This window comes from Leguminivora glycinivorella, chromosome 25 (assembly GCF_023078275.1).
Source record: "Leguminivora glycinivorella isolate SPB_JAAS2020 chromosome 25, LegGlyc_1.1, whole genome shotgun sequence".
NCBI lineage: Eukaryota > Metazoa > Arthropoda > Insecta > Lepidoptera > Tortricidae > Leguminivora > Leguminivora glycinivorella.
Genome location: NC_062995.1, coordinates 8,702,979 through 8,716,061, shown reverse-complemented (window position 1 = coordinate 8,716,061; position 13,083 = coordinate 8,702,979). Strand labels below are relative to the sequence as shown.

General features: G+C 42.0%; 1 protein-coding gene across 1 annotated transcript in view; it reads left to right on the top strand.

The window, feature by feature from the left end:
* LOC125239307 (xaa-Pro aminopeptidase ApepP) overlaps positions 1-13,083 on the top strand; it is a 58,720-nt gene that overhangs the window by 34,730 nt on the left and 10,907 nt on the right. Inside the window, exon 11 of the mRNA XM_048146850.1 lies at positions 2,674-2,682. Within this exon, the coding sequence (XP_048002807.1) occupies positions 2,674-2,682 (9 nt within the window). The remainder of the gene's footprint in view (positions 1-2,673; positions 2,683-13,083) is intronic.

Here is a 13,083-nt window from a genome sequence, read left to right as displayed (position 1 = left end):
CATTGTCTTCGGACTCTACGGTCGAGTTCATCCCATAAAAGTTCGATCGGGTTAAGGTCTAGGGATTGCGGTGGCCAAATCATATTTTTAACACACCTTGGCGTTCTTTATTGACTGTGTAGCTTCTACAGATCTTTGCTGAGTGTTTGGGATCGTTGTCTTCTTGCAGAACAAATGGGTTACCGATCAATATAATAAGATTACGTTGTTTTCTATTGATTACAAATTTAGTTTGATGATTTTTAGAAGGGTTTATAACAATGACACTGAACATTGTGTTTGGTCTTAAACTTTTTGACGGTAGCAAGGACCATTTAATACTAGACTGATATAGCCCATACAAAAAAGCGTACCCCTGAAAAAAGCTTAGTTTTTGCTTTAAAACTAGATGGCGTTGTTTCGTAACCCGGGAGTGGAAAAAAACATATTTTCACACATATTTTTACTTGTTTTTATATTATACTATGAATAACTATCAAAAAACTTTATTTTAATATCAAAATATTGGCTCAAAACACAATTTTTACAAATTATATTTTTTGGTCGGCCTCGACGTAGTTGTGATCGCTTCGCTGGCTAAGTTTGTTCACATGTTGTCTAATTATTGCCAAATAAAATGACTAGATGACGTTGGTGGACTAGGAAAATGTCACATCCGTTTCGTTGTTCATTAATATAATATACTTAGTGATAATAAACCTATATGTTGAGCTCAAATACGTTCAACAAAACGCAATCATTGTGCCAACAGATGTTACATCTGACATCCATGTCACATCACAAATGTCATTGTATGATTTATTGAATATTCATAATATGGATATTAAATATTTTAGAATCGCAGTAGCAATGCGAGTAGAGATACAGAATTAATAACGGTATAAATTAATAATTGTATGACCAATGACCTCATACATAAATTTACCAGTTTAGGTGACAGAAGGCGAATCCAATTTGTAAACATTAAATGTGCTAAGGAAAAGAATCTTTCCGATTTTCAACGGGACACGGCTGAAGGGGCGAGCTGGTTTCGACTGCGCCCATGCATCTCAATTGTCCAGAAAGTTCATTCGAAGATCATTTTGCTTATAATAATCTGAGTAATCACAGTGAACGGTTTGACAGTATTTCAGCTAACATGTAGAGAGACTTGCTAGCTTCGTCGGTCAGGCTTCGTCTTGGACACAACGCGGATAGTTCAGCGTTTCTTGTATGTCACTCCGAGCACCCTGACCATCGGCAGCGTAGGCCATGCACTGGCCGACTAGGTGTGGCACTTTGGATTACGTTTTTATAATAAATTAATGATAGTTTGTATTGTTTTGGTAATATATTTTCTACTCGTATACTACTCGTTTGGTACTCGTATAAACCTAAACTCTGACATAATTAATAATTAATGAGACTAAATTTAATGCGTTTTCACATTATCCGATCCGATATCGGATGTAGGACTGATACCCCATACATTACAGGCGCTATCTTGGATTTTTTCCAATGAAATCCTTCCGACATCCGATATCGGATCGGATAATGTGAAAACGGACTAAGACAATAGATACCTTGTTAGTGTTATATACCTATGCCTATGTATATTATTGTATATCCCACCAAAAACATTCTGTAAAAAATAGCCGTTTCGATGGAGCTGCTTGTTTATCTCTAAAAAGTAATGAAATCTACATAAAGTTCCTTACTGCGATTTTTTTATTTTTTTTAACTAGCCTTTGCCCGCGGCTTCGATCGCGTTAAATTCGAAAATCTCTCCACAAACTTCCATCCTCCATTATAAGGAAGTGGGGGGATATAAAAAGAGACAAAAAGTAGCCTATGTCACTTTCCATCCCTTCAACTATCTCCACTTAAAAAATCACGTCAATACGTCGCTCCGTTTTGCCGTGAAAGATGGACAAACAAACAGACACACACACTTTCCCATTTATACTTGACGTGACTTGGCCGTTGAAGTGTAGCGGTGCTGGCGACAGATTGGTGCAATGGTATCATGGTTATAAACTTCTTTATATCCTTGTGTACAAAGAAGTTTATAAGTTTCATATTCGATGGTCCGAGCTTAAGGTTCGTAAAGCCATGAAGCCGAGCTGATAATCATTGACGCTAAACGCCGATCGAAACGCAGTCTGAAGTGGGCGATCACAGATGTCATATATACCATAGATCAAGCAAACGTATCTACTTAGCGTGTCAAATGAACTCAGTGAAATCCACTGAGTTGTCCGTCTTTAATCGCAGCTTGCAGCTTTCTGGCGTCAATTTTTGTAAGTTGAAGTCAACCAAAACATATAAAATGCCTCGTTACGTGATATTCAATTGCAACAACACAAAAATTATGAACAATTAAGAGGATACGATACCGAAGCACGAATTCAAATTTGAGATTTTTAGGTCTTTATCGCCGTCGCGCTGACGGGGGCGGCACCCACAGAGAGGCCCTGTGTGCGTGCGCCACCGCCGGCACAAGTACTTACTCGCGCTCAAGCGCTCTTTATATTTGTCTAGTTTCGGACTTCTTGCATAATGTTTTGGACTCCGTGAAGATATTAAGTGTACTGATTTGACTAAAATGCAAATTTGTAATGTTTTAAGGAATGGTAGAAACAATTCCTTATCTTATACATAATGTGATTATCTTAAAAGATGATTTCTTTTAAGAGTCACATTGTTAGCGAAATAAAGTTATTCGGTATGTAAAAAGCTAAAACCTTTTCGATTTCAAAGAGAAGCCATATTATAGGAGTAGGTACGTACAATCAACCAATTAATCTGAATCCTAGGTCATTGGCCAATCTAGACCCTTTCACAGTAAAAAGTAAAACTGACTTCTGTAGCAAATAAATGACGGTGTCAATACGACAGGGTTCTAGAGTGGCCTAGGATTCTACATAATTGGTTGACAGTATCTACCTACCAAAAATGTATGTGAATCTTATTCTTTTTTTGCACATGTTTGACAGAAGTGACAGCGTAGGAAAATTTAACTAGGTAACAATTTGGTACTTATTATATTACCAGACACCGGATTATGTTCCAAGGTAATTAGAACTTTTTAGCAGAATTCTAACAAAAAATCTGCCAAACAAAATCTTATTGCATATGAAGCATAAGGACCTTTTTCAGATGGAAAGCTACATATGCATCTTATATTTCTAATTTTCTAGGGTTGTGTATACATATTACCTACCTAGCATTAGAAATACAAGGCTTAGCACAGAACAAGACCAACCATAAAAATGCTTAACTAATTTGCCAGCTAAATTTAAACCTAGGTATCGGTACTTAAACGTATAGATACTTTTGATATTTTTATTATTTAAAACTTATTTATACTTACATATCATCATTTCTGTTACCATAGAATTAAAACGTATATAACACTCATTTCATCTACCAACTAAGGGCATCTGTAATCTACATACAAATAAGGCCCGGTTAAAAGTCTCGAAATGTTATGTACATTTTATAATTAGATAAGTGTAAATGGGTCAAAAAATTGGGTCCATGTGCAATTGTGCATTAAGTAGGTGCACTTTTCCCAAATTGCTGCATGTATGAAATAAGGCCCATCAGTAACTTAACAAAAAATAAGGTATTTCTTACATACCGAATTAAGCGTAATTGTGTCGCTTAACTTCAAACCTGGATAAATCCATTCTGCTACAAGGTTAATATATATTTTTAATATATTCAATCTTAAAGCAGAATGGATTTAAGTACCCAACTTTGAAACTAAGCGACACAATTGATAGTATGTATCTAGGAGATATTTTCTTTACAAAATCGTATTATTCAAGAGCGCTATGATAAACGCACGTCGAAATAAAGTAAAATTGACAATATTTACCGATGAGATTGTGCTCTGTGTGTAATGGTAAACATTAATAATATGAAAAGTAATTGTTTCAGTCAGAGCATCTTCACTCGTCAATTTCGTCCTACTCTTTAGTTGTGTAACATGGGTGACAAAGGACGGTCGCCAGAAGGAAAAGAATAAAAATATATGGATCTATATATATATATTATAATATTTTCAGTACAGATGGTGTTTTTTTACGCACTAGTGCGAGAAGTGGTTCATTATATGGCAGGTCGAAACTTCGGAGGCTCATCTGTACTGAAAAACGTCGTACGATACACGTGCGAAAAGGAAATTCGTAACTCGTGTCGATTTAAAACACTCCCTTCGGTCGTGTTTTAATTTATCGCCACTCGTTTCGAACTTCCTTTTTTACGCACTTGTATCGTAATGTACTATTATCCCGTAGGACAGCAGGTTAGTTCAAAGTACTTTAATTAACTACCTAATTTTAATGTTGTCTTCGATTCCCGTCGTCGTTCGTCGTTCGTCGAATCCCGGTAAGGGTATTTATTTGTGTAATGAGCACAGATATTTGTTCCTGAGTCATGGATGTTTTCTATGTATATAAGTATGTATTTATCTATTTAAGTATAGTTTTGTATTTATCTATGGGATATGGGTTAAATTGTGGCGTAGGCGAGAGGCTGGCAACCTGTCACTGCAATGTCACAGTTTCGTTTTCTTTCAACCCCTTATTTGCCAAGAGTGGCACTGAAGCTTTAGTAGTTTCATGTGTTCTGCCTACCCCTTTATGGGATACAGGCGTGATTGTATGTATGTATGTTATCTATTTAAGTATGTATTATTTATTTATTTATTAGTAAAAACATGTTAACATGACATTACAGTAAAACCAATGCGTCACGAAACTTAGATAACAAAAAAGAAAAAAAAAAACAGTAAGTAAGAACATGAAAAAAAAACAAACAATAAAGTTTAAAACTAAACAATTTATTTGGGCGATGACGTAACAGCGTGGCTCCGTTGCATCGTTTGCCCCGGTGTAGGCTTCGGCAAGTTGCCCCGGAATCGCCGAAAAACCACACCTGTAACGGACCAGCACGCGAGCAAAATCGCTACCGCTTATGAGCTTAGGCAACCGCAGATCACGCCACCTCCATACGTCATCTTTTGTCCGAGCGGCCGGTCTGCGCCGGCGCTCCCGCGCGCGCCCGTCCCCCGCTTACCTAAAGGTTGCTCAGTCGATCGCCCGTCAATGCGATCCTAGCCTTTGCTTAAGACACACGCGCGCTTGCATTATATAGAATCGTTCGCTATACCTAACGCTTTGCTTTTTGCTTTATATTCTTGTTTCTTGTGTTTAATTATTTCTTTTAGTTCTGTTCAGTGTAAATTGTTTCTTTTCTAAATTGTGTGTTCTTTGTTTGGCCATAAACCTTTAAATAGTGTTTCGGTAAATGTAAATTTCTTCTGTGCCATTTAATTAAATAGTTATAAAAATCGTGACGCGCATTTTTCATAACGATCGCATTCGCATCCTAAACGCTTACTTCAAGTATCCGAGTTCGACTCTCGGCTAGATTCCTATAGGTATACCTAATACCTACACTGGTGACCACCCGACTTTGAGCATCATGGGTGATACTGAGGAAGCTGGATCTGCAAGGCCGGTGCCGCCGGTGCCAGTGTCGGAGCCACGGGAACAATTTGGTGACGCGTTACCTGGACCTGTCGGCATAACCATTTTGGGCGGTGGTCCAAACACAGGCGGTAGCGGAATTGCAAGTGAGCTGTTTCGTGTCGGTGTGCGTATTCCACCGTTCTGGCCAGATGAACCTGAGGTATGGTTTGCACAGGTAGAACTCCAATTTCTACTTTCGAACATCACAAACGACGCTACTAAATTCAATTACGTGGCATCCCAGCTGGACCAGGAGTATGCAAAAACGATGAAGGATATTTTAGTGGACCCACCCAAGTCAGACAGGTACGGTAAATTTAAGAGTGAGTTAATTAAGCGCATATCTGCGACGCGAGAAAAGAAAACGCTTCAACTTATTCAGCACGAGGAATTAGGCGACCGGAAACCTTCTCAATTCCTGCGTCATTTACGGGATTTAGCAGGCCCAACTATTCCCGACGAGTTTATCCGTACCATTTGGGCAAGCCGTCTTCCATCTAATGTGCATACCATTGTTGCTTCGCAGCCAAACCAGAGCTTGAGTGAAATTGCAGAGTTGGCGGATCGGGTCAATGACGTCACGCAGACCACGTCCCAAGTCGCAGCCGCTACCGCCAGCCCCGTCCCAGTTATCAGCACCACACCGGGTTCTACTTTGGAAGCCAGGGTAGAAGAGCTCACTCGCCACGTAGAAACCTTACTTCGGAATCAAGGTACTTTCTCCCGTTCTCGTTCGCGCAGCAGAGGCCGGTTCAACCGTCGAGGCTCCAGATCGAGGTCAAGGTCGCGTCAAAGATCCCGTGACCAGCCGGAGGGGCATCCACACTGTTGGTACCACTTTCGATTTGGGGGCGACGCGAAGAACTGCAAACCTCCATGCAATTTCAACGCGTCGTTAAACTAAAACGGCAGCATTTGGTGGCCGCAAATGCCTGCCCCGTGTCAAAAGGCCGCCTGTTCGTCACAGACCGCAAGTCCAAGGTACAATACCTAGTAGACACAGGTTCAGACTTGTGTGTGTTTCCGCGGTCAGCCGTCCGGGTGCCTCCCAACAGCAGGACCAAGTACGAACTTTTCGCTGCAAATGGTACACCTATAACCACGTATGGCCACCTCAATCAGCACCTTGACCTGGGATTGAGACGAGACTTCGTATGGCAGTTCACAATAGCTGACGTTTCCAAACCGATCATCGGCGTCGATTTTTTAAGTCACTATAACTTACTCGTCGATTGCCGCAATCACCGGTTAATAGATGGAGTCACGTTTCTCGCAGTCTACGTACCACATCAGAAGGGGGCTGATGGCATCTCTTCAGTCCGCACGACTCCGGACGAAACTGCTTATCACAAGCTGCTCAGAGAATATCCAGAGGTAACTCGTCCAGCTGGTAAGCCCACCACTCCTAAGCATTCCACAGTGCACCACATAAGGACTACTCCTGGCCCACTGGTTTCCAGCCGTCCGCGTCGCCTAGATCCGCAAAGATTACAGATTGCCAGGAAAGAGTTCGACGACATGTTGCAGAATGGTACGGCACGCAGATCGGAAAGTGCTTGGTCATCTCCCCTCCATCTGGCACGTAAGAAGAACGACGGCTGGAGACCGTGTGGAGATTACAGAGCACTAAATGCTAGGACCATACCAGACAGGTACCCAGTCAGGCATATCCAGGACTTTGCTTACCAGCTGGCGGGTAAGAAAATATTCAGTACGATCGATTTGGTGAAGGCCTATAATCAGATTCCTGTGCATCCCGAAGACATATCCAAGACCGCCATAACTACTCCTTTCGGTCTCTTTGAGTTCCCATATATGACCTTCGGTTTGAGGAACGCAGCGCAGACCTTCCAGCGCTTCATCGACGAAGTTTTGAGAGACCTGGATTTCTGTTATGGGTATATTGACGACATACTAGTCCATTCAGAGACAGAAGAGCAGCACGAGCAGCATCTCCGTCAACTCTTCAAGCGCCTCCAGGAGTATGGCGTCCTCATCAATACAGCTAAGTGTGTTTTTGGGCGTCAGGAGGTCTCGTTTTTGGGCTACACGGTGTCTGCAGCAGGGGTTCGACCAATGGACTCCAAGGTAGCAGCAATCAACGAGTATCCGCTGCCAAAGACAGTCAGGGAGTTGAGACGCTTCCTGGGAATGATGAACTTCTACAGACGGTTTATTCCTGGAGCAGCGTCGTTGCAAGCACCACTCAACTCACTCCTTGCCGGCCCGAAGACCAAGGCTTCGCAGCCGATTGAGCCAACTGCGGAGTTTCGTGAGTACTTCGAGAAGTGCAAGGCCAGCCTTGCTCAAGCCACTCTTTTAGTTCACCCGGACATGAAAGCCGAACTGGCCATTGAAACTGATGCTTCCGACTCAGCGATAGGAGCTGTGCTGCAGCAGAGAAGAGGAGACGCGTGGGAACCTTTGGCCTTCTTTTCACGCAAGCTAAGCCCATCCCAAAAGAAGTACAGCCCCTACGACCGCGAGCTGTTGGCGATATACGAGGCAATACGTTATTTCAGGCACATGGTAGAGGCTCGCACGTTCACTATATATACGGACCACAAGCCTCTTACCTTCGCCTTCACAACACGTCGAGATAACTGCTCACCTCGTCAGTTCAGGTACCTTGACTACATCAGCCAGTTCACCACAGACGTCAGGTACATTGCCGGGAAAGACAACGCAGTCGCTGACGCACTATCCCGCATCGAAGAGGTACACAGTCCATCAGGTCTCGACTATCAACTCTTAGCTCAAGAACAGGAAGCAGACATAGAGTTGCAAAACATGCTACGAGATGAGTCAACTACGTCACTGAAGCTCGAAAAGGTACAATGCTCGAACTTTCCTGTCTATTGTGACATCTCTACTGATGAGCCAAGACCGTTCATCACTCCCAGTTTCCGTCGTACCGTTTTTGACACTCTGCATAGCCTCAGTCATCCCGGGGTCAAATCTACAATACGCTTGGTCACGCAGAGGTTCGTGTGGCCAGGTGTGCGAAGTGACTGTCGACGATGGGCTAAGGCATGTCTTCAATGCCAGCGTAATAAAGTGCACAGGCACACGTCTGCACCCCTGGCAGAGTTCAAATTACCATCAGCACGGTTCAGGCACGTCCATCTTGATCTCGTCGGTCCCTTACCTCTATCTCACAATTACAGGTACTGCCTCACTGCCATCGACCGCTTCACTCGTTGGCCTGAGGCGTACCCTCTCCCGGACATCACTGCCGACACCTGCGCTGCCGCCTTCGTGTCGGGCTGGGTAGCCCGCTTTGGTTGCCCCGAACACGTGACCACAGACCGCGGCCGGCAGTTTGAGTCGCAGCTCTTCAAGGCCATGGCCAAGCTGACTGGCTCTGATCACCACACAACCACGGCGTATCATCCTGCTGCCAATGGGTTAGTTGAGAGGCTACATCGTCAGTTGAAGGCTGCAATAGCGTGCCACACCAGCACGCACTGGAGCGAGGTTCTTCCGTTGGTTCTTCTGGGCATCCGCAGCGCCTGGAAGGAGGACTTACAGGCATCAGCAGCTGAACTTGTCTACGGCGAGCCACTCCGTTTGCCTGGGCAGTTCTTCACACCATCCAATGACCCAGTGGACGTTACTGACTTCGCAGGCAGACTCAAAAGCTACATGAACAAGCTGTCTCCTCAACCGACAGCTTGGCACTCCAATCGCCTGTTCTATTTGCCCAAGGATCTTCAGACGAGCAGTCACGTGTTCCTGCGTCAAGGGCCAGCACGTCGTTCCCTTCAACCTGCCTACTCTGGTCCTCACAAGGTCATACGACGTCGTGACAAGACATACGACATAGATGTGTCAGGGAAAGAAGTCACGGTGACGCTCGATAGACTGAAACCAGCTTACGTCATGAGGAACGAGGTTCCAGCAGTCCCAGCACCAACCCAGGACACCGCCACCCAGCCTGCTCCAGAGAAAAAGACAAGGAGCGGACGTGTCGTCAGATTTCCCGACTACTATCGACCGTAGCAACGGTCTCAGCAGGGGAGAACTTGTAGCGGACCAGCACGCGAGCAAAATCGCTACCGCTTATGAGCTTAGGCAACCGCAGATCACGCCACCTCCATACGTCATCTTTTGTCCGAGCGGCCGGTCTGCGCCGGCGCTCCCGCGCGCGCCCGTCCCCCGCTTACCTAAAGGTTGCTCAGTCGATCGCCCGTCAATGCGATCCTAGCCTTTGCTTAAGACACACGCGCGCTTGCATTATATAGAATCGTTCGCTATACCTAACGCTTTGCTTTTTGCTTTATATTCTTGTTTCTTGTGTTTAATTATTTCTTTTAGTTCTGTTCAGTGTAAATTGTTTCTTTTCTAAATTGTGTGTTCTTTGTTTGGCCATAAACCTTTAAATAGTGTTTCGGTAAATGTAAATTTCTTCTGTGCCATTTAATTAAATAGTTATAAAAATCGTGACGCGCATTTTTCATAACGATCGCATTCGCATCCTAAACGCTTACTTCAAGTATCCGAGTTCGACTCTCGGCTAGATTCCTATAGGTATACCTAATACCTACACACCTTTCGGCCAGAAGTCTGCGCTCGCGATGGTGTCCTGCGCTATATCGTCGCCTAGCACCCATAGTACAAGCTTTGCTTAGTTTGGGGCTAAGTTGATCTGTGTAAGGTGTCCCCAATATTTATATAATTATTTAATTACTTACCATAATCATAATGTAATAAAATGTGTATTTTTTCGTGGTTACCAACATGCATACCAACCATAAAAATGCTTAACTAATTTTCCAGCTATATTTAAACCTAGGCTATTTAAACGTATAGATACTTTATATACTTTTATTATTTAGATCTTATTTATACTTTTCGGCAAAGCATTTTTGTTACCGCAGAATTAAAACGTTGGTAATACTCATTTCATCTACCTACTAAGGGCATATGTAATGTCAATGCAAACAAGGCCCGGCTATTAAGTTTCGAAATGTTATGTACATTTTATAACTTGATAAGTGTAAATGGTTCAAAAATTTCGTGCAGTAAGTAAAAAAGTAAAAAGTAAGTATTATTAAACAGAAAAACTATGGGTCTCATTTGATGCAGGTATGAAATAAGGCCCATTCCGCCCATGTGTCCACATGTTCACAACCTTCGATACCCAAGAAGTAGCGCTGCGGAAATAGAGATGGATCGGATATAATCTTCAAAGATGAGCTATCAACAGCGCCAGTATTTGAGTGGTGGCCTCAGAGTGGAAGGCGACAGGCGACCTCGCAAACGCCCAGTACTTATGATACACAATACACATAAACACAATACATTATAATATTTATTGCCCCGTAGGACAGCAGGCTACCCCACACTACTTTAATTAAGTACCTAATTTTGTCCCTTTAAACTTAATATGAAATAAAGTCTGCCTATCTTGACCACATTGACCTTGACGCACTGCTTGTTAAGACTTGAACCCCTCTAATTTAGAGTGCCATATCCTAAATGCATAGTCCTGAATAAATGTGTTTTAGACGACAGACCGTAGTATAAATACTTATCACAAAAATTGATGATTGAATTCATGAACACAATGTTTACACAAAGTTATAAAACTTAAGAAGCGAGCGATGGGCCTTATTTAGAGAAGTAACTATTTAGGGCATTTTTTGATTCTATGTCTGCGAAGAAAATATACAAAACGGCATGATTGATAAAACTTAGAAGAAATATAAGCACTGGGCCTTATTAAGGGCAGGTACTGGTATCAACCTGAACAAACTATGTATTACTAAATAAGGCCCATCGTTTTTTTAAATATTTTAAAACATGACTTAAATTATTAATATTATGTCAGTTTTTATTGTGTGTAAATAAGTACATATAATATGACTAATATAACTACTTACCTAATTGGTGTTCGACAGAATAGTAATAAATAAACAATGATGACCGAATACCAAATTTTCGGCAAAATGGCTGAAAAGACCGAATACCAAATAGTTGCCTAATATTCGTGGAATCTATCGTAAAATACAGCATAACTTTATAATTGTTACTAGTAAACCAATGACGAGAAAAGTTATGCATGTATAAAATAAACCTATACCTTTATGCAATTGTTACGTACCTATACTTATAAAAATATGGACTTAGTATTTCCACAGTATAATACAGATTCAAACTTTCACGATTTTTACACATATTTAAAATTGCAAACGGGACTTAATCGCGTATTTACTATGTTTTAAACACTAACCTCCGACGTTTCAAGGACGGCATTGTCCCCGTGGTCTCGGAGCAGACTGGTCTTTTTTTGACCACCAATTTTAAATATGAACATATAATAGTACGTATTTCTAACTAAAAAGTTCGTCAAACACGGTATGTCGATATTTCGACGTAGTATATCGATAACTTTTCACATCACTAGATTATCGACATTAGATGTCGAGTATTTCCCATCACTTTATTTCAGTGTACGTATATAAAAACTTAGCCCCGCCCCTAAATTTGGTACGATAGGGACAACTGCAGCTCAGGCGCGAAATCCCGCGTAAAAACTGCAAAAATAGAGGTTCCGCTCTCGACTGTTTCCTCCTCCAAAACTTAACCAATCGTTACGAAATTTGGAAATCAGAATGACAAGGAAATTATCTGTGTCGGACCGTTTCGTTTTTTTGGATAATTGATCTCAGTTTTGAATACCACGCCTTTCTTTCTGGCAAATTCAATTAAGCCGTTTTGGCCAACTTTGAGAGGCTCTAATTCCTTTTAAAACAAAAATATCAAAAAAAGCAAAACGGTCCGACACAGATATTGATAATAAAAGTCTGTGTTGAAAAAACCATTGATCTAGCTTCAAAAACCAGAGAGGAAACAGGCGAGAGCGTTTGTATGGAGAAATGAGGGGTATCGTAGCGTCTTAAGAGCCTGAGACATATTTAAAATTACAGGCAAGAATCAACTTCAGTACAAAATTTGACACGCTCGGCCCCTATACAAATATATGAATTTGTTTCTTCTATCTAAATTAAGTTCTGTGTGGGCGATAGACGTACGATACGAGCAAGTATGCGTACTTATGGCTCGACGACCTTTTTCGATTATGTGTCACCGTAAGTGCGTTTTCACATTATCCGATCCGATATCGGATATCGGACCGATAATCCATACATTACAGGCGCCATCTTGGATTGTTTCTATTGAAATCCTTCCGACATCCGATATCGGATCGGATAATGTGAAAACGGTCTAAGTACGCGTAAAAACCGCCGCGCATAGTAGTCGACCATCCAACGCGTACTTGCTCGTACGCCTATCACCCACTTGACGACGCGCCAACACTTTATGGAAAAAGCGGGTTTTCGACAACTACCAATAAGATTTTAGACATTCAAAAATCTTCAATAATACTCGACTGTTTCGGTCGCACTTGTTCAAATATAGGATTGGATTGGTGTGAGCGAGACGGTCAGGAGATTGATTGTCAACATGATATCTATCATAAACACCGTTCGAAATGGCCTCATTAAAATCTAAATTTTAAATATATTGAAAGTAATATTACTAATCATTGACGTCACGC